Consider the following 22,427-nt stretch of genomic DNA (forward strand, 5'->3'; position numbering starts at 1 on the left):
CAAGGGCTTACCAAGTTGTAGCCTGCTTGGAACAGCATTTTTGTGACACAGCAGTAAAAATCTTAACATATTTATGTGGTTTATCACTTCCCAGTTAGGTCCTCTGACAAGAAAAAACTGCAGCAAAATCCTACTAGCCTTCAGATAGCCTTGCAAAATTCACACCCCATCTTAGGGTCTCCCCACAAACCACTTATGTTTCTTAAGGTACATTACCTTAATAACTTTGTTGATCTTCAAGTACTCATAACATACACCAAAACATTCCCTGATTATCAAGGTGGGGTGCTCCCCTAATGCATTCTTAGGGATTGGAATTGACTTTTTTGAACATTTTAAGGTTAAAGGAAAAAAAAATAATCAATTTCCTTTCCATTTTGAACAAAACTGACTACATTAATGCTAAACAGTACTCTAGCACAATTAAAGTGTCAATGCAACCATATTCAAGTGATATTATCAACACTTTTCTGAAGTTATTTCCTTGATTTCAAAGATGTACATCCACAATTAAGATAATTTCAGTTGCATTTATTAACCGATTTGGGGCTTTAAAATAAATTATCATCAAAAGACCTCTACAAATAATGGTGAAAACAATGGCTGCGCAGAACTCAATATTATTAAATCCAAACATTAAAGTCATCTTTTTAATTAAAAAACACATCAATTATGAAAAGCACTGGAAAATACAGAAAATTTATTTTAATACTTCCTGTTAATTATCTTCTTATAAAGAACATCTCAGAGCTGTTAAAAAAAATATAAATCAAGCACCTAAATAAAATCCTCATTAAAACCAGGAACCATTAAAATTAACAGTAACAGCCAAACAAAACCAAACCCCCCCTACATTATCAAAGCACACATGCTCCAAGATTTCAAAAGTATGGAAAGGATTTGGATAGGATAGCAGATAGAGGGATGCCATGTCTATGCCAGGGAGGCCTTCTGCTAGTTACCATCACCGTACTTAATCTCTGTTCCAGCCTGATGAAAGCTGTTGGCCTATTACATTTTTATGCTCTGAACACACTCCAAGAATTTCCTTCCGTTGATGTCACTCAATTACTGCCAACTTGGGGCAATGTAACGTATTAAAGCTCACACATAGCCTAATATGCAGGCTTTTCTATCACTTTCATTGGAACTGAAGTGAAGTTGAAAAAATAAAAACCTAATTGCACTCTTCAGCCAACTCTCCCACTCCCTAAAAATGTCCATCAGGACAAGCTACAGGGTGTGATGTTCAGTATCGTCTCCAAGGAAGAAAAGGGGTATCCACAGGCAAAAAAAATGATTGTTGCAGGAAAATCTAACATATCAAGTATTGTTAACATGTCATTCAAAAGTGTAATAACAAACTTCATAAATACACATTTCCTATGAGTTTTGTGACGCAGGCGATTACTCTGTCCATAGATCAGGATGACCTAATGCTGTGGACACATCAGAGCAGGATCAAACACAAGAGAAGGGTGTGCACTGATAATGGGTTTTAGGAACTACATTATTGCAGATGTAATTCCATCTCCTTTTACAATTTAGATTCTGCCTCACAAGTGAAAATTTTGAATGGGTAATAAGAACACCAAGAACCATTCTTGCTCACACATTTTCTTGGAGCAGCTTCCACCGTTAAAAAAGCATTCAGCAGTACTGTAGTCTTATACCTTCTAATACTTTCACACGAAGGAAGAGAACTGCTTCATTTACTCACTGGTTTGCATGCAGTTGTGGTAGCCCACGCCATTTTCCTTAACAGACCTGTTTTATTGTTGTTTTTCATTTAAACAGTACTCTCCTCACTCTCATATCACCCTACTTGTATTGACTGAAACATAAGTCCTCCTGTTCTAGATGAAGCAAAAATAAAGAAGTTGAAAATTCTGCACGATTTATTACGATGCATTTCCCAGTGGCTGTCTGGGCTTTGTTTGTCCTTACTTGTTAAAGAACCTTTGTGCACAAAACAAACACAACATTTCAAACAATGCCCCAAAGGTTATGTTTGTGTCACTCATGTTCAGAGCAAGGAGTTTATACAGACCAAGCTTTTCTATGGGTAAGTGTGCCCTATTTATAAGGCAAATTTTTCACAGGCTACTTGGAGACTGCTTTGAGTCAATCAAGGGACTGTCTTCTTACCGTCTTTTCAAACTTTCCTCTGTGGTAAGATGTATGTAGATCATTCATATAGATCAATGCAATTTTTTTTTTCTACAGCAGGATGCAGACAAAACAATCACTGTGGCCGTTTCCTGTATTTTGAACAATTTATATTCCTATCTGCCACAGTATTTTACAGTTACAACTTTGCCACCACCTTAACAAGGTACTTAGTACTAAAAGTGCAACAGAACTACACTGCAAACTGCATCTAAGTGTTTCTAAAATCATACTCAAGGGTTTTTACTAAATCCTACTGCAGGGGTTTTATTGACTAAGCTTACTTCAAAGGAACACTTGAGATCGAAATGCTCCTAGTCCTCCCTGCCTCTGTCACATCAAAACCAAAAGTTACATTGATACTTTTTCCTGTCTGGCTAGTACAGCTCATTAGCTTTACGATAGGAATTAGATCAGAAATTTCTAGAATGCCTTTCCTCTGTAGAAGTCTTACCTCTTACATATCTAGACAGGAAAGTTCTCTCAGCCAGTTTACCTATCACTACAATGCACTGAGCTGGCCTTCAAGCAGTGAAGGATTACTTACATCATCCTCTTTCCATCATAATCACATATCTGGCCATCTTGGAAAGCCAGCACATTAAAAATCAGACTAGTATCAGAAGAACACGTTTAAAGCTACAGAAAACAAAGAAGTCTAGTACAGTCTGCTGCCCATCAGTTAATGTATTTGCAAGCCAAAAATGTCATCTAATTAGGGCAGGACTTTTGTTACTAAAAAGGCAAAACCAGATTCAAACTACCTAAAAATCCTCTTATTACATATACACACAGAGACACAAAAATTATCTGTATCAGGTATTCATATATGAATGATATTCCTCAATATGGTACTTACATTACATGCATATAATTCTCATTCTATGATTCTACTTCAGTTATCAAACTACTTAAATGCCCTGGAGTTTAAAAATGCCAAAATATTTCTAAGCTTGAAAATAGTAATAGCAGAAGTATTTTACCAAAACCAAATTTGACAAAACAGCATCTTAAGGAATGAGCCCTCTTTACATAAAGAATGCTGGTTCTGCATGTGGGCACCCTGCTTTCTGAGAAGTGCAGACATTCAAGACAGAATGACAGGGTAACCACACTTGCTAGGAAGGCATCTCCTTTGCAGCATTCAAAATCCTTAGCTACTGAAACGAGAAGCAGAATATTTTCTACTGTTTCAATATTGAAAAAATAATTGTGAAATACATAAAACTTCAAAATCTTCATTTTTGTTACCAAGACACTTGTTTGTAACCACTGTTACAAAGTGGTCATCTGACCATCCTTTTGTACAACCACAGCTACATTCTGCTGCTGCTCCTCTCGCCCTCCTCTTGCATTTTTTGTACTACGTGACAGAATGAAGTTCACACAGGTTTTAATGCATGTTCTTTTTGCAAGCAACTTTCTTTTCTGAAGTCTTTGTGAGGGCAGAATAAATGGACTGTGAGACTGCTGCAGCAGCAACTACTAAATGAATTTATGACGGACTAAAAATGTCAAGTTCAGCACATAGGAAGTGATGGGATACCTCAGCTGTCAGACAATGTTGGGTAGCTGACTTTAAGGTTTTCAGAACACCACATTCTAAACATTGTCTTGTGAAAGTTGCTTAATAAAGAAGCATTAGGAGAAACATCAAGCCTTTTAGACAGTTAAACAATGGAGTTAACTTTTACAAGAGCTCCTACAACTTCACAAGTAATATACTTGAATAAACCTTTTAAAAATCTCCTAATAGTCCAATTTTCCTCACAGTCAGAAATAACAAAGCACCATAAACACTGACGTGAAACATAAGTGATATTGCTTTTGTAAGTAGTATGAGGATCAAAAAATACTCCTCCAAAACTACTTTCCTGTATTTTAAAAAAACCCTATTCTTCATTCTACACGTTCTTATTAAAACATTCATCACAGACACCCTTAACATTTTCTGGTTAAACATGATGCCACTTGGGCAACACCCATGCATTTTTCCAAACAGTTTTTATATGACCTATGTAATTTTCCTGCTAAAAAGTTTAATTATTTGACTTTCTGCTTTGCTACATATTCTGCCCCCAATTAAGTCAGTCTGCTATAGGATTCTTCACATCTTCATTCAGAGGTCCTGTAGAAGAGGTACATCATATGCAATTTTAAATAGGCAATACCTTTTTGAGCATTCTTCATAGTTAACAGGAGTTGTTGGTAAGTTTCAGATTTAATCTTATAGGCATCAAGGTATTACAGCCTCATCAGACCTTGTTCTCTTGGGGAAGGGGTAAAGGACACTTACTAGGTTTCAAAAATTCCAATAAAAAACAACGACACGAATCTTTTATAAAAAGCTTTCACTGAAAAAAACCCCAACACCTTCTCTTTTTAAAAAAAAGATTTCACATGCTTCATGTATTAATTCACTCGTTCTCTTTTTCTTCATGAAATCTTTCAGTCTGGAGCATCTTAACAAAACAAGGTGTTCTCTGACAGCTGCAGCTCTTGAAGCCCATGTCCTCAGCTTCTAAGTCCTAGATCTTCTTCCTTCATTTCTCACTGCACATATTCCAGCTCCCTCCTATGCCTTTTTTTCCCCACATTCAGAATCTTCAAGCTACTTTGCCACCTGCCATCTGTTTTGATGACCAAGCACAAAGGAGCAGCGGAGAGAGGCAGGCACTGTGAATGACCAGTGAACCACTACCTTCAGAGTGCAGCCAAGCCACATTGAAACAGCCCAGCTACAACTCCCAATGCATTTCTCCCGGAACATATGTCCTCCTCTATTCAGCATGTGCTTTTCATGAAATATGAAAGAGTTTGACTGTTTGGATGCCGTATCTTTCTACCAGATGTATCTGAAATTTGCTAAGAGACACAAAGGTTACTTGGAAGAACTAGCAAAAAAGCAACATGCCCGGCTAAGTTTTGTCACCTTAAGCTGCCAGGCTACAACCACACAGTATCAGCAAACCAGCATAAAAGGGTTTTTTTTTGTGCAAGACGCAACACCATTTGCTTTTTTTTCAACTATTTCTGGAAGACACTGCAGTAGCAATGCTACTGTTTCTCCGGTCTAGAACTCTAAAGCACCACCTTGTTTCCAGTTTGGAAGTCAGTATGCAACGCCTGTTTCTGGTGCTGTTACTAAATGTGGGTTCCACCGGACAGGGACAAACTTCTCAAAAGCTACCACAATAACAGTAATTCTTCATTAAAGACGCTGAAAAGGCCTGCCTTGATTTGATACCCTGTAAAGATGTAAATGGTTATAAAAATCAGTCATGAAACATTCTATCTAGCCCTGCAGGGTTCTAGGGAGAAGGAGGAGAGAAAAAACAAAAGCAGCACTCTTCACAACTGCATTTATAGCTATTTGAAAAAACCCTACACATTACTTTCAGCCTCAAATTTGCAGTTCCCCTTTTGCAGCAGTTCTTGCCTAACTGCTAACTGATCCGAGATCACAGGGTAAAAATGATTTGATTTACAATAACAGAAATGTCAGGGAAAAAAAAGGAAAAAATACCCTGCTTCCATTACTTGTGTCTGACAGTTCTGCAACAGATAATGTAGTGATATATTTTTCAGTTATCAGTAATAGTGTAATGTAACTTCACATCTCCAGATACTCATCTATATTGTATTCATCTGTCCCTAAAACATCAGGTGGTTAAAAAAGCACCCTTGTTTTTTCTGTTTCTTTTTTGCACCTTGTACTACTTTGATGTTGAAGTTTTCAGTGACTACAGAAGTCCAAATTCAGAAACTTTACCTGCATTTCCTCTAGGCGCTCGCCAGTTGTTAATGACAAGATTGTGGAATTTTGCTTTTATCACTGCAGAGGATTAATTATTTTGAGAATTATTTATGGAAAATAAATGCTGAGCTAAGGAGCAAAGCAGTTATTAATAAGTAAATTTAGGTTCCAACAAACAAAAGTCAGTAAATGAGACAAACCAATATAGTCAGGCATTTTGAAAACACCTGCAGAAGATAATGTAAAGCTAAAAAGCATTACTTGTCTTTATAATTACTCAGATAAAAGTTGGATTTGATTATCAAGTAAATGAGGCTTTGAATAAAAGTAGTAGTGTAAGAAAGGTAGATTTGGAAAATGTTTTTGAAATCCTGAGACTTCTGACCTTTCCTTGCACCTCTGTTTTCATTATCATCAAGTTTATAAACAGCTTTTTACTTGCAAACAGAAAAATATCTACTAAAAAGTTCCCCTATTCAGGGCTTCACAATAAATAGGAATAGTAGTATTGTGTAGTAAAAGATTATCAAGAACTTCTGGGATCAGTTTCCCATTTTTGCTTAACACTGGTTGCTTGGATAAAAATTATTTTCATGTGTAACTGTTGATCTCACATATCATAAATCTTGGGGGTTTACTCTATCCTTTCATATTCCTTACTTAAAACTTGTTAAATGACCTTGCACTTCCTTATAAGATCTCAGGTTAAAGAACACCATGTAAAAAAGCTACAAAATGTTATATTCATATTCAGGAACTGCTTGAATGGAGGTGGCCTATGAATGAGGAAAATAGATTCACTATCTTTAAGGATGGCCAACTTACAAAATCACCAGGAAGTCTTGAAATGAAGACCCAATTAAAACTGAAGTAGTACCCTAAATATTTTATATTTTCCATTTGATTTCAGAGCTTTAGCACAATAGGAAGAGTATTCTAGCTAAGAATAAAAGATACAGGGCTAATCCAAAAGAGATCTAAAAATACTAAGTTCCATAACACTTTAAAAACTCTGTCAATTCTGTAGGATTAATCTCTCAAGACTCAGGGTATCTCTTTCTAGGGATACTGTGGCTACAGAAGCATTTCATAACCAAAGCTGGTTAGTTTGATGATGCAGTAGAAATCTCTCTCATTTTATGACCACACAGCTTCTAAAAAAAAAAAACAAACAACTTTGGGGGATACACGATGTTTTTCCTTCGGAAAAGAAAATGGTGCCATGTACTCCCTCTCATCATGCTGCAGTCAAGACACATTGCAACCCCCCTTTGGCCCAAAGGTTTTGTATTTCACTAGTCCATATAAACTATTTCATCTTCCATATTCTTCTTACTCAACACCTGCTCCCACTTCCCCCACCCCAGCTTCTCTTCTATGTATTTGTCATGAACTGGATTTTAGATTTTGAAAAAGCAGAAGCTGAATTTTTCAAGACAGATCAAATGGTGAAGATACAACACATTCACAGAATGGCTGAGGTTGGAAGGCACCTCTGGAAATCATCTGCCAACTTGTTGAGGGTATGCTCTGTCCCATTGTCCAGGTTATTAATGATGATGTTAAACAGCACTGAAACCAGTACCAGCCCTTGTTGGGACACTCCACCAGTGACTGGTGTCCGGCTCAACTTTGTGGCACAATCCTTTGAGCTCTCCAACTCAGCCCATTTTCAATCCACCTAACTTCACTGTGCACTTACCTAGTCTGTACTACATTAGTTAGTCTACAAGAATGTTATTGAGATGTAGTGTTGCAAGCCTCACTACAGCAAGCAACACTCACTGACCTTCTCCCACCCACTGAGGTAGGAGTCATAGAAGGCTTCCAGGTTGGCTAAGCTCATTTCCCTTTTATCAATGCGTGCTGACTACTCCAAATCACCTTCATGTCCTTCAAATGCCTGGAAACGACTTCCAGGAAGATTTGATCTATCACCTTTCCCATGATCAAGGCGTGACTGCCTGGCATATAAATTTTCCAGATCCTCCTTCTTGCCCTTCTTAGAGACTGGAGTGACATTTGCTTTTTCCCCCCTCAGGAACCTCTCCTGATTGCCATGACCTTTCAAAGACAGTGGCCTCTCAATGGTTTGCTTATATGAAGCGCGTGTTTTTATATTTCTCTATAAGCTTCTCTATGGTGAATTTCAAGATCTCTAAGCAGTATGACTTCTGCTTCTCTGATCAGAAGGCTGGCAGCAATTACTGCAGCAATATACTCTGTAGTTCTAGCTTCAAATTTGCATTTGTACAAAGTTGACAGACATTACTCAACTGAAAGCTTGACCTAACAGGCTACTGCCAACAACAATGTCCAAGAAGAAAGCAAACCAAATGGGTTCTTACTTGCACAGCAGTTTTTTGTTTGGTTGTTTTGTTTTTGGGGTTTTTTTAAGGTACATTTGTTAGGGGTTTGGGTGTTTTGGTTTTGTGGCACTTTCTTGGTTGTTTTTGTGTTTTGGGGTATTTTTAAGCTTCAAATACTTAAGTTTTGCAGTCTCTTCTGATCACTTCCACAGTTTGTTCAGCTACTGGTTTGAAAGTCTTAAGACCAAGAAAATGCTCAGACAGGCGGGCAAGCAGGCAAGGGAGTAGTCATGTTCCCTGTAAATAGGAGCATTAAGAAACATTAGATAATGTTGTTTTAACTATAGAATATTTAGAATTGTGGTAAATAACTCCCAGGAAATTCTGGTGTTATAGCCTATGCAAGAAAACAAGGCTCTGCCAGACACATTGTTATGAAAGCACACACATAATGAAAACCACCTTGGAAACAAAAACCTTGGGAAATGCAATATCTGACAAAAAACACAGTGATTGGGTTGGGGCTTTTTTTCTCCTTTGAAAGCAAATCACCAGCAAGTCATTACAAAACCTTTTGAGAAATAATGCCTATTATCTGTCTACATACTTAAACAGGGTAGAAGACCATCCTGCTTTTAAAAACTGTTAACTTTTCTAGTAACATGCACAACTTTTCCTACTATTTGTTTTTAAGCATTTAGGTTCATTCCTTCAAATGACCAGTTTCATAAGCACTAGAAAAGGAAGGACCAAAGGACATTCCTACATTTCTGAAATAATCCTTGAATATTGATGAGGAAGATACCCTTAGATTCAAGAGTTCTGATGTGGAAAATGGTAAACTGGCAGGGAAAAAGTTCCATTATTTAACTTTGCCTGAAGCACATACTTAAGTGATTCACAGCCAGAGCCTGGAAAGTGACTAAGATGTTCTCTACAAAAAAAAACACCCTGGCAGTAGCTTCTCCTCATTTATTGTTAAAAGAACATCTTTAACGTTCCCGCTAATCCCAAACCTGGCAGCAGGTATCCTTGGGAAGAGTCCAGGTCCCCAGGAAGCTACGTTCCAACTGTATTAAAGCTTGTCTGGCTGAAAGCTTATTAAAAAACAATGCTCATCCCACAGCAGCAGTTTAGCTGAGCTGCACGCTAGGAAATCATCAAATAGGCTGCACTATCCTGTGCTAACACTAGCTAGCAAATGGTCATATCCACTGCGACAAGAGTCCCAGACTAACCAGGACATGGATGTAACTGACTGGCAAGAGATAGCAAGGGGGGAAACTGGAAGCAGGAGCCCAGCACTCCATTAACCACTTCCATACCTGGCTTGCCAAGTGGCAATTCATGTGCTCACACCATGCAAAGAAATAGCCCAGTGAATGGAGTCTGAAAATCTGGGAACAAAAAATTGTTTCATCATAGTGTCTCAGCTGCAGTATTACAAGTAAGAGCTGTAACATTTCCTCTGGGGTTTTTTGTTTGGGGTTGATTTTCGGGTTAAAGATGCACTTTTAAATGCTAACAAACATACAGAAGCTATACCATACAAGGGACCTCTATTTGAGCCCATTACTTGAAGAAATCTTCCAAGCAGGCTGCTGCAAAGTTCATCCTCTCTGTTCTCTTGCAGTTGAGGTTGCAAATCGTTAAAAACAGATCTATGGCCAGTCTCATGCTTACGCTTATTTTTAGAGCAGAATAATAATTTTGAGTAAAGGAAGAAGTCCAATAGCTGGATATCACAAAGTGGGATAAATACTAGGAAAAGAAGTCAGCGAAATGCAGTATGTTTCAAGCATGCTTGATAAATAAATTCAAAACATTATTAAAACTATAATTGATGCACTTTCTGGTAATTACATGAAATGTTCTTATTTCCTTCCTGCTACAGTCAGAGCATGAATAAACAATCTACTTTCAATTGCTCTCTGTCATGAAATTAGAAAAAGCTGAAGAATATGCAAGTCAAATAAGAAATTTTAAGAGGACTGACATTTGTTTGCTGAAAAATCTTACAGTTATGTTTCGAAGACTATGGAAAAGCTAACTACTCGAGCACAGCAGTATCCAAAGATAACAAATACAATCAACATCTCCCTTGCTCTGATTGAAATGTTGAATCGGCTTTCATGCAACCAGTGGGGGAGAAGGAACACCACCAGCAAAGAGTTAAATATTTAAATAGGTATGTTATTGCTAAAATTTGTATGCATTTCCTGCGTAAAGACAAACATAAAAAAAAGGGTTAGAGAAAGCACAATAGGCTATTATTGTCTTCCTACAGTTTTTACTGTTTCATACAGAGTATGCTTCAAGTCTTATATGACTTAAAATTCCTCAATTCCACCACTATGAAGACAAACTTCAGTCCAAGTTTATGTGATTTTAATAGCCATTAAGTTTAACTGCTTGGTTTGTGGATGCAGGCAAGAGTAACTCATGCCATGTTTTATTTCTGATTACAGAAGTCAAGATCTCAAAAATTTCGAACATTACCTACCTAAAAGCTAACTTCATTAACACGTCTTAAAAAAAAACAAAAACCCAACCCCAAAACAAAATCCCAAAACCAAAAAAATTGTACTTAGATGGAGACTACTCCAAGAGATAAGCTTCCTTACCCTTTAAAAAAAAATATAAATCCTTATTCTGTGAGAGAGTTGTAGCAAAGAACAGGTTTTTCTGCCAAAGGACTATATTCTTTAGCTTCCTACCACCCCCAAGCACCGTCACTCGTAATAGCTAGTACATGAAATGAAAGTAAGCATGTTACTTAAGCATCTCTGCGGGTGTATCTGTACACTTCTAAATCTAGGGAAGCATAAAACATTCAGAAACTACAGCAGCACCTATCATTTTAAAAGGCACAGCAGGAGAAACATAATAAATCTGTACAGCCATCCAATCAGGAGTCAAAATGCATGATTTAACACAGATATTCCACAATGCTGATATTACAGGTATCCTGGAATAGAAACCAATGTCTAAGAAGAGGCATTAACATCAGCTATTTCACTTTGGATCAGAAAATATATTCTATTGAAGTCCTAGACTTGCAAGATTAACTTTGCAACAGTATGTCCCTGTCTTGCCAAGACAAAACATTAGGTAGAATCCATTCTATTACTCAGGCTATTCTCAAGGCCCCTGATAAAAGGAAGAAAATAACCTTGACAGATACAATTCTGTCTTTTCTCCTGCATGAAACATGCCTTCTAAATTAAGCTCAAATTGAGCTGTTTAAAAATGACAAATCCAAAGGCTTCCAACAGCACAGGCAGCCCCTGCACAACTTTTACAGGATTCTCACCAGCACGGCTTCACAAGGTTCCAGTGTGAAGACCTCTCAGTCTCTGCCTCAAGCTTTGGGTCTCTTCCTCAGATTATCAAAAGATAGCCAATTGTGATGGTGGTTTTTCTGCTGGAAGAAAACTTCATGCTGGACTGAGACCACCAACTCATTTCACACAGGTCAGAAAATGAGACTGTAATCGCTTTTTCGCAGTTGCCAGCTTAAACTGTATTTGAACTACAGACCTAGATGTGAAAGGCTCTGTAATAAATTACCAATCTCCTGAGCCATCCAGTTAACAACATGCATGGTTTTCTTTTTAAACTCAATTATGCTTAAGTTCATACATTTTCTGAAACTGTATAAAGTAAAACACCAGAAAAATTTAGATTCTTGGTAACAGGTCATCTGTTTTCTGTACACCCTCTACAATATATAGAAGGAGTGCTATTGCAGGCAGTACAGTGTTCCATTTTGGTTTAAAACAGTCTAAATAGTAACGTGCACTTCATATTTCTACATAATGTTTTGCTCCACTATTTCATGAGTCATGAGAAAGCCACCAGTCTTGACTTTTCCCCCTCAGTGCTGAGGCTTTTGTTCCATTTCTTCTAAAACCAGGAGCAAATTAGAAACAATGTCTATACAATTATTTTAATCAGTGTTATTTATCAAAGATAAATCTTTTCCCATCAATTTAAACAGAGACTGGCACTCTGTAGAAGCATTTGTTAAGCATGAAAACAGAAGATAAATAACTTGTCATTGACTACATTTCCAAGAACACTAATAAAGCTATTTCAAAGACAAAGCATCTCTGGAAGAGTAACAAGGAAGCCAGGCTTACTGCACCAAGCATAGCATAGCACTGGTAATACTGACTCATGGGAATGAAAGACCAAACTAATACTCTCATGCACTAATGAAATTTCAATAACTACAAGTATCATATACAGACAGTTTCATACTTTAATAGCATTTTAAAAGAAATTTATTTCTAAGAGTAAGAGCTACAAACAACTAGTCAGAAAAAACTACCTAGTTTTAAGATGACAGATAGAACCAGCCCAGTCAACTATGGGCATATTTCAAAGGCAAATAGTAATAACTGGTGAGATTCATCTACTTATAACATTCAATAGAAGTTACTAGTTGAGAAACCCTAACTCAGGTTCAAAATATTTTGTTTATACTAAAGTTCGGATAAACATCAGTTTATTTGCAGAAGTCTTCAGAAGTTGGCATGGCTGTACTTCAGATAGATTATAAATATTATGAGAAGATACTGGCCTTCAAAAGTTACCTTCATAAGTAAAACTAATAATTTTAGGGAGTTCTTATTTTTTCAGCAGTTCTTACAGCCAAACATCCTCTCTCCCACCTATACAAATGCTGTATTTAGTTACTTGTCTTGCCTGCAGTGATACTACCAGAGGCATTTCCTGTACCCCTCAACATGCCTGTTATTTAAATGAACGCTTAAAAATTGTTCATTTTGAAAATCAAGGGAAAACAGCCATCTGATATACTTCACTGTCGTAAGCATATCATATCCTAGCCACTTGTAAAATTCACCCTAATCAAGGCTGTCTGACTACAGTACAAAAACATATATTAGTACATGCCCTTTGCAGAAAGGCTTGTTTCCCCCTGATTTTTTATAAAAAACCAACTCTTGCCCTCAATCATCATCCCAGTACTAAAACCCATTGCAGATCCACTTACCAAATCCCTGTGTAACACCCAGTTAGCATGCAGGTAGTGAATACCATCTAGGATCTGATATAACAGTGACTTCACCATTCCCCGAGGTAACTGAACTGGTTTCTTGTTTGCTTTAGAAGCCCTGTGAAACTTGATTATATGCTGTAAAGGGGAAAAAGAAATCAAAATAAAAAAAGCGCAATGTTTTCATCTACAGCACTACATGAACACATTGCCAGCAATTCCTTACACAGCCTTTAGGCTTTTTTCAACCATTCATCATTCATTTTCAAAACCAGAAACACATACCTTAAGTACTAGAAAATTAATACTATACAAGGTAAAGTGATGACTGCCCAAAGGAACACTCCCAAAAATTAAATCAGCTGTTGCTGTGGTTTAACCCTGGCAGGCACCTAAGCCCACACAGCCGCTCGCTCACTCTTCCACAGGGGGACGAGGAACACAAAACCAATACAACTGTCAAAGCAAATTCCCATGCAGATCACTGATCTTGGAGGTTTTAGGAGTATTTTTATTTGGGGTTTCTTTTTGTTAAGGTAGACTGATAACTTGTTTAACACAGCAAAGAATTACAAGTGCATTATCTAATTCCTATATTATTCTTTTATATTCTCTCTTACAGTAGTAATGACATTACAATATTCAACACCTAATGCTTGACAGAAATTCTTGCCAACTGTATTGGGAGTTTTAAACATTTAAATTAGAAGCCTGGATTTATTTCTTTTTTATTTACTAAACCCTTAAAGTACAGTACTCTCAAAACTGAAGCTGTTGACAAAGCAAAGCTATAAATTGGTCCATCTGAAAGTCAATCGCCAAGGCAGACACAGAAAAAACCTTTAACAACTGTAAATGTATACACAGGCAATGATGTCTAGCCACAACAAGGAGTCCAAAAGGATATGTTGCCTTAGCACTTGAGTCCCAGGGGCCACTGACTACAACAGCATAAGGTGTGCCACAGTTGCAGTAACCATTTCCTTGTTTGTCTCCTTTTGAGAGAGGGGTAATTTCTAGAAAAACTTTTTCAAGCATGCACACATCTTTTAAGTGATGCTTCACACTTCTGTGACCATTAAAAGAGCCCTGGTCTTGTCCATCCAAAACCTAACACCAAACTTCTATCATGTGTTCTTCCTATGTTCCTGAGCTTTCATATTCCAGGTGCCTATTAGGTACCCAACTACTCAAACCCCTTTGGGAAATTGCCTTTCCTCTCTTGCTGCAGCCCAGCTCCATACAGCCCACCCTCCTTTGCTTCAGGCATTGAGCTTGGCTTTCCTGGGAGGAAGGAAAAGGCACATCCTTGCCCTGCCAAAGATAAAAATGGAGCTGCACAGAGAAGAGTAACATTTATGAAAAGGTGACAGTCCGTGCCCTGTCAGTCAAGTACCACATGCACAAGCCACAAGTTTTGCCTCCTCTCACCTCCCACTTCCACTAACTCCAAAGAAAATGTTGTTCATGCAGTGGCCAGAGAGTAGCAAATCTTCAGAGACAGGCAGATGGCTCTCCTGAACTTTTTTGTTCCTGCTCTAATATATGCCGTGCCCTTTTCCCAGACTTGTTTGAGACCTGCTGCACTAGATATGCTCAGCGCTGGAGGACTTGGTCCATAGCCAGCTCTCTGGGGCATGGAGCCAGCCCAGTCACTGCATTTAAGCCTCTTGCATCCAGATACAGTGAACAACTAGGAGCTGGTACGGCTGGGGAGTTTTGGAGTGCATACAGGTATGTGCATGTAAACATAAGGTCAAAATTAAGGGTCATTCCTAAGTTACTTATATACAAGCCAGTGTTGCATTAACAGAAGTGCTTCTGCAGTGAGTCTGGTTAAGTATGAAGTGCTGCAGAAACGTATAAATACAAACCAGGACAGGTCACTGCTAGTCACAATCATCCAAACAAACAGAAAACCTTGCAGCACACAAACAAAAAACCCCAAGCTCAAACATTCCTAAACTTCTGTAGCTTAGCATATCATAAACATGGGGGAGCACTGAAAAAGTGTGCTTGTTTTTTCTCCACAATAAAAAAAAAAAAAACCCGCACCTTTACTCCATTTTCTCAGGATTTTTTTGGTTTATTTGGGTTTGTTTTGGTTTTGTACATCAGCCTTCAGAATTCCTCAACATTTCAGCTGTCAGGTATCTTCTTTTTTTTCCCTATCTAACTTAATTTTGGTAACACAATCTCAATGTCAAGTATCAGAACTTCCAAGACATTTAACTGGGATAAAGTATCTTCAATTCAGCTTTAGCTGAGGGAAAATTGACACACTAGTTCTTCGGCAAATACTACTGACTTACTCCCAACTACAAGGAACACCATTTTCCAGAGATTGGTTTTGTGCTGTCTAAACTACCTGCAGAGGAAAAAACTCAATTTTTACTGTGCACTTCTTACATGAACACATACACAAAGATTTCCGTCTCATTCCAAGTTGTCTCTGTTGTACCCTTAGATCCACATCTTCTAAATATCTCTTAAGGTTAGTAATACTTGTTCCATTGAGAGCAATGCTCAAAATGTCTGTCATATTTAATTCAAGGCACACAGATAGCTTTTTTTAGGGAAGTCAAAGTTGCATGGTATTGTGGGTTCTCTACAATGATAACTTAATATTTGTAAGCTTAACTACCAATTGGAACACTTAAAGAAAATTTGAAATTAAAGTAACAGAGGAAAAGGGTATAGATCTTAAAACAAATTTACTTCACCTCCAACACAATTATATTTTAAAGCTGTATCTTGTAATTAGGAATAAACAGCCTTCCTCCCAAATAAACAAAATTTCAGCAGATTACTTGAGTAAAAAGCTCTTCCCACTGAAACATATGAACGACATTTCAATTATATACAATGGCTTTACTCTCATTTCATATATTCATAGATGACATGCAATATAACTAAAACTCTGTCCTACTGTAACTATGCCCTATTGTAACTCTGTCCTCATGTAACTAAAAACGGTCCTATTCAGCCAGTAAGTTTGTCTTTTTTCAAAGAAGAATCCACCTGCATAATCAATTATATTTTCCTGCACCCTACTTCAGCTGTAATGGAGGGTTATATCTGCATTTATTTAACTAGATTTCTAGCTACTGAGAGCTGAACGCAGCTCCCTGAATGCAGATACTGAAAGCTAAATGTGACCTTACGAAGGGGTCACAGATTAACCGTGTTAGTGTGCTTACCCAACACTTTCCACTGCTTTTCCTTTAGTACTGAAAATGTTTCCAACAAACACAGGGTAAGAGGCTGTACTGGTTTTAAACAGATGAGTCTTCCCTGACCTTGTCCATTTACCACAACTAAAACTCTAAGCCTGGTACCTACAAACAATTCACCTTACCCAGAGGTCATGCTCAGCGTAGTCAAAGAGAAGCCACACTTTCCTGTCAGCATGAGAAAGAAACACCTTTTGCAGAGAAATGACATTTGGATGCTTGAGCTCCCGCAGCAACTGCAAAATAAAGAAAGTCCACAACAGTTATATCCACACATCCAGAGCTGTGAAAGGGCTGGAAAGGTGAATATTTTAGTCTTTGCTACATACTCTACAATACAAACAATGAAAGTTGAAATTTGCAAGTCATGGAAAACAGCACATATTTTTTCTAATGAAAGAACCAGTCATTAGTTTGAAATCAAAGCTGAAAGCAGGTCATAACCCCCTTAGGACATTCACTTCTTATTAATTTCCTAAAAGTTTAAGTCTGTGTAAACCTCACTATTATCCAGGATCAAGAAGACTCTGCAAACAGCCAGCTGTGGCATCTGCCCTTTCCCAGAGGTTGTAAACTTTGATAGAGCCATTTGGGGTATCCAATTTTCTCCTGACTCCCAATTATCCGAAAACCCTGCATTTCGGTTGCAGTCATTCAAGGCTGAATGGGATGACTCATTTAGAGCCTGTCAATGCAGTCAGCTAAATGAAGATGTGGTTTGTGAGATGGAGTCAGCTGATCTACAAGGTCACCACAACCTACAGAAGAAGGTCCAGCTCCCTCCCACAACGTATATTACACTAGTTACAGCACTCACAGAAGCCATCCATGAAATAGCTCCCAGTTCAAGAGAAAACCAACCCAGACGCACAAAGGCAATAATTTTCTGCTGAGTACTTGAGCTGAAATGACTCACAGCACTAACAGCAGACCTAACACTAGCAAAGAGACACAGCTAGGAGCAAAAACTCCTTTCAGCAGCAGTGAGCCATTAAGCCAGCTCAGCTGCTTCAGAAACTACAGCTTTAACCACCACCAAAAAGAAAACATTGCTGAGATACAGCACAAAAGGTGAACACAGACAGCATCCGTCTGTTTGAGCCCCACTGGTCATGTTACAGTTACACTGTACTTGCACAACTGCTAAGAAAAAACTAAAAACTTAATCTAAGCAAACTACAGTCAAGCATAGTTACTCAAGACCAGACAAATTCTTGCCATCTCAGGCTGCCAGAAATTACAACATTTTTAATAAAAGGAATGGCTGGGGTTTTTTTATTAAAAGCCAAGGACAATTTGAACTGTTATGTGAATATAGAAAATAACATTTTATTTCTGAGATTGAATCTATTTGCAATAAAATGTCATTTTCCCACTACATAATAGAGGAAACAAAAAAAATAATTCCTTTCTACTGATACCTTTGTCACATATGGTAACTTTTTAGCTGCTATTGAGATAGTAAAATGGGAGTGGATATCTGCACATTGGCTTCCTCCTTTTAAATTTCATTTGAGACAGACTGCCATCCCTACTCACTGACAGAGTCTTCAGTGTGGCATTTCTTGAGCAAGATGACCTAAAGCCCACAGAGCTTTTATCTGAAGTACGAGATCAAACAGGGAGACAGAGGGTTGAGGAAACAATGCAACGTTACAAATCAATGCAGAAAGCAGTTTCAGCATGTTAAACCTCTTAGGATTTGTAAAAGCATTACATAGAGAAATCTTAAGGCAAGATCTGCAAGAAGTGTGGAATTCTGTAAATGCCTGCAATCCCTGCAAAGCATAAGATCAGTGAGGGGAAAAGTAAAAAAATGCTTATTTGCATTTTTTTATCAATTACAGGTGAGGGTCATCTGTAGTAGGTTGACCCCAGCCAGCAGCAAAGCTCCACACAGACACTTCCTCACCCCACTGAGTCAGATGGGAGAGAAAGAGCAAGAAAAAGTAAGAAACTTTGTGAGTGAGGGTAAGATAATTTAATAAGTGAAGGAAAGAGGAATTTAAAACAAAAAAAACCCCACAACAACACACACCCCAAACCAAACAAACATACACACCACCAAACCCCACAGAAACAATGCAGAGGTGATCTCTCACCAGTTCCCACAAACAGACCTATGCCCAGCCAGTCTCCCAGGAAAAGCTGCCTCCTCAAAAGGAGGGGGAACAGAGTGGGAAAAAGAAAAAGCCTGGACACTGTCCCATCACCACTCAGCCACAGCCAAAACACTGGTGGGTTATCACACTGCTTCAGTCACAAATCCAAAACACTGCACCATACAGGCTGCTATGGAAAAGACTAACCGCATCCGAGCTAGACCCAGTACAGCATCCAAGACCATTGATGGGAGTCAGCCGCTTCACAGCAAATGAGGTTATAGGGTTTAAAAATACCATTGAGCCAGACCGTACAGCGAAGGACTTGTTGTAGAATCAGTATAAAATCACAGCTTAAAATTATACTCAATGTTTCGATGAATTAACTGTACCCAGATTGCATGACAGTTCAGCAACTAAGTGTCCATACCAAAATTTTATCAGAACTCCTGTGGCCTAACAACACACCTGTACCACATAGAACAGACTATTCCTTCAAGGAAGGAGCAGATACTAGTCAGAGCTCTAGAAAATAATGTCATTTCTCCTTTACCGCTTCCTCTCCCATTTTAAGCCTGTCCTACTCCTTACTCCCCAGGCAGCAGCTATCATCCACTTAAAAAACCCAGTCTCTTCACATTAAATATGATTTACCTCAGAGGACACACAGAGAACCCATAACCAAAGCTGGACCAGAACATGACACACAGACAAGAAACTTGAGTAATGCAGCAGAAGGGTTCCCTGTCTGTAGAGTGAGGCAGCATAGATACAATTCTCCTTTGTCTGTGCTAGGGGTAGTCAATCCTGCAGACAGATTTACACGATTCCTCTTGGCCTGCGACAAGACAGGCTGCAGCTCTTCCCTTTTCCAAATCCAGCCAGTAGCAAGGGACAAGTAACTTGAGCACGCACTTCCTACTGGCACACACACAATACAGCCATGACCAACCACACAAGTATCACCGCAGGCAGAACAGCATCTTCTTTGCAGACACCCACACCAGCACCAACAGCATCTATGGAAAACCTCAACACCACAGCTGGCCAGGATTCCGTTTCTCCACTCTGGCTAATCAGGCTTAAAGTTCATACACACGAACACATATTCATAGATCCCTCTGATTCCAGTGCAGATCTTATATCTGTTCAAAACCTAAATGCAGAGAGCACGCCCTTTCATCCAGGTTCCAGCTCCGATGTCAGGTCTCTCCAGAATTTGGTCTCCTCCTGCTTGCTGGCTCTGCATGCTTGAAGCTCACTAGCAGGTCACACACTCATCCTGTTCTCACCACCTAGGCCTGCCTGAAGTTTTCTAGCAGGTCACAGATGCACACACAGGACAGAGAGCACACACACACAGAGAATAGTTAGGAACAGACACAGCACTGACCGTAGTGACCACATCCAGAGCTGGCCCAGACAAGCACGCTGCCCAGTAGCCTGGTTACATGAAACCTCCCCTTATGCCCTCTCCATTTTTCCATGCTTCTTCCTTCCCGATCCACCTTGATCACTTCCTTTTATGCCTTCTATCCTTCCTCTAAACATCCCACAGAAGTTTGTTACAGAGTCCCAGCACTCCTCTCAAATACCCACTAACACCTCCATCCTCCTGTAAGATCCACAGCAATCTGCTTTCCTTCTCATCAGTTACGCACCCCTGGTTGACTCTCTTCAAGCACCCACCTGAGAGGTTCCTTTTGAGGCCCACCACTGATGTTTTAAGGGTTCTGGCCTTTGTTGCTGTCACTGAGAGCAGCTGTTATTGTTTCTGTGTGCTCAGTTTATCATTCTTGCCAAGTTTCCCCTTTCCCTATGCTGAATAGCCTTTAACTACATACTCTTCCAGTCTGCTTAAAAAACCTAACAGGTTTGGCCAAAGCTAGACAGCTACAAGGACCCCAGTGAACTTGATGGCTAATATACACCAGCAAAAGCATCTGGATAAGGAAGCAGTTGCTGTAGTGGTGACAGACGATCCCTGAATCACCATCCTGGAAAGGCTGAAATGCTCAAGGATAATGATAATGCAGAGTGACAAATGCAAACAGTCTGAAGGACAGAAAGAGCTCACGCAGACAGCACATCACATGGGCTGTAAAGAGCATTCCCAGCACCCGCAGTTTCCATGAACCCGGCCTCTCCAACCCATAGATGACTTGACTAGTGTTCAGTAGCTGAAGACAGAGTGCAAGAAACACAGTTTGACTATCAATACGTGCCTGCTAATGATCAAGGCCGTTTTTTGGCCTTATGACTTTGGTATCTAATTGCTTCTATCCTAGCTCAGTTGTACAGAGCACAAAGAGAAAGTAAAAAAAACTACGCATTTTGCTCTCAGTAAATTACCTTCATTTTCATTTGCATATCACAGGATGATTCAAATCCATTTCTACAACCAGAAAGGTTTCCCTTAAATTAGTTGGTCTGGGTTTCCATTATAAAGAAGGAAGACCCAACTGACCTTCCAAGAAATAAAAATCAGCAAATAATGAAGATGCTGATACATCTGCTTTGACTTGTGTGTTATAACCCCGTGTTGTCCCTGGCTAGTCTTGCCCTTGCTTTCATAAATACCGTTCAAGACGCAGCAAGGGAAACAACATCCCTACGTGCAAGTCTGGGCTCACATTAAGGATCCTCCAGCTCCCTCTTCAAATGCACAAATACTCATTCCAGAGCCATGGGACAGCTGAGAAACAGTAAATGAAAGTGTCCTAATGATGCATAAAATTGCTTAATTGCTTCACAAACAAGGACAGAGTAGGGTTAGACAGGACATTATTAAATAATCAACAGCAGCACTAAGGCAGCCTGGCAAACTGCCACCTGACTACAGCAAATCTTTTCTTGCACAGGGACACTAACAATAATTACCTTTCACATCAAATATGGGCTGAACTCAGCACAAGTCTTTATGAACATGATATCCTTCCTCCGGTGATATTCCCACATTTCCCATACAGCTCTCCACCACTACAGACACTTCTCATGACCCGAGACGCTGCACTCTCCGTGTAGGTGAGTATTTCCAGCTTTACTGCAAATGTCATTCCACTCCCACTCTTAATCCTTGCTGCTCTGTATGGTCCCCAGGGAATGTAACCTGCTTAGTGTTGCAGTACTACCATGCTTACTCCCACAACACAACACAGACTCATCTGCTGGAGCAACTGGCCAGGTGACCTGACCCAGAAGGAATTTCTCTGATGTCCTGTCTCAGGACATCAGCTATTTTAGAAAAGGCAGCTCCTTGCTCTCACTGCCTTCCTATGAGTGCTATCCAACACATTTCTCCCAAAGCTTAGGACAGTCAGAAAGCCAGCTAGACACAAACCCGTTGGCAATATCAAGCAAAATATTCACTTAAGCAAAAATTACTGTTGTGTCATCTTCCTAGTTTGATGGCATACATTCAAAACCTAACCATCATCTCATGCTTCAAAAAGGCTCACATCAGTTCCATCAAGTGATCCAGCAACAAACAAGTCCTATATTAATAGTCATGCCATGGCCTTAAGATAGAAAGCAGGCAAATAGGGACTTGGAACAGAAAGCAGATTGCAACTGATATAGAAGGAAAGGTGATTTTCAGACCTGAAGGTGACTGACAAAGATTCGGTCACCCTGTAACAGGTAAGATACCAGTGGAACTACTGCTACAACAGATGAGTACAGGCAGTAGTGAGACATAGCCACAATTGTGCACAGCATTTTAAGTAAATTTAGGGAAGATTAATTCCAACTGAAACAGGGCAGAGAAAACCCAAGCCTACACCCACGGGAAGCAAGAGCCTACCGCACAACGGGAAACCAGCAAGCCAAGCCAGA

The 22,427-nt window shown here is 39.1% G+C and overlaps 1 protein-coding gene across 5 annotated transcripts in view; it reads right to left on the minus strand.

The window, feature by feature from the left end:
* The window catches only part of CDK8 (cyclin dependent kinase 8), an 83,941-nt gene that overhangs the window by 26,337 nt on the left and 35,177 nt on the right, over positions 1-22,427 (minus strand). For 4 of the 5 annotated variants that reach the window (XR_005826275.1, XM_040583480.1, XM_040583479.1 and 1 more), the window contains exons 3-4: positions 16,617-16,727; positions 13,256-13,396 (exon numbers count right to left, since the gene is read on the minus strand). Coding sequence is in view for 3 of the 5 variants with exons in the window: in XM_040583480.1 (XP_040439414.1) it covers positions 13,256-13,396; positions 16,617-16,727 (252 nt within the window). In the remaining 2 variants the exon portion in view is untranslated. Of the gene's footprint in view, positions 1-13,255; positions 13,397-16,616; positions 16,728-22,427 lie in introns of those variants that run through there. The other variant, XM_040583482.1, reaches the window with a different exon arrangement.

Source organism: Falco naumanni, chromosome 2 (assembly GCF_017639655.2).
Source record: "Falco naumanni isolate bFalNau1 chromosome 2, bFalNau1.pat, whole genome shotgun sequence".
In the NCBI taxonomy this organism is placed as follows: Eukaryota; Metazoa; Chordata; class Aves; order Falconiformes; family Falconidae; genus Falco; species Falco naumanni.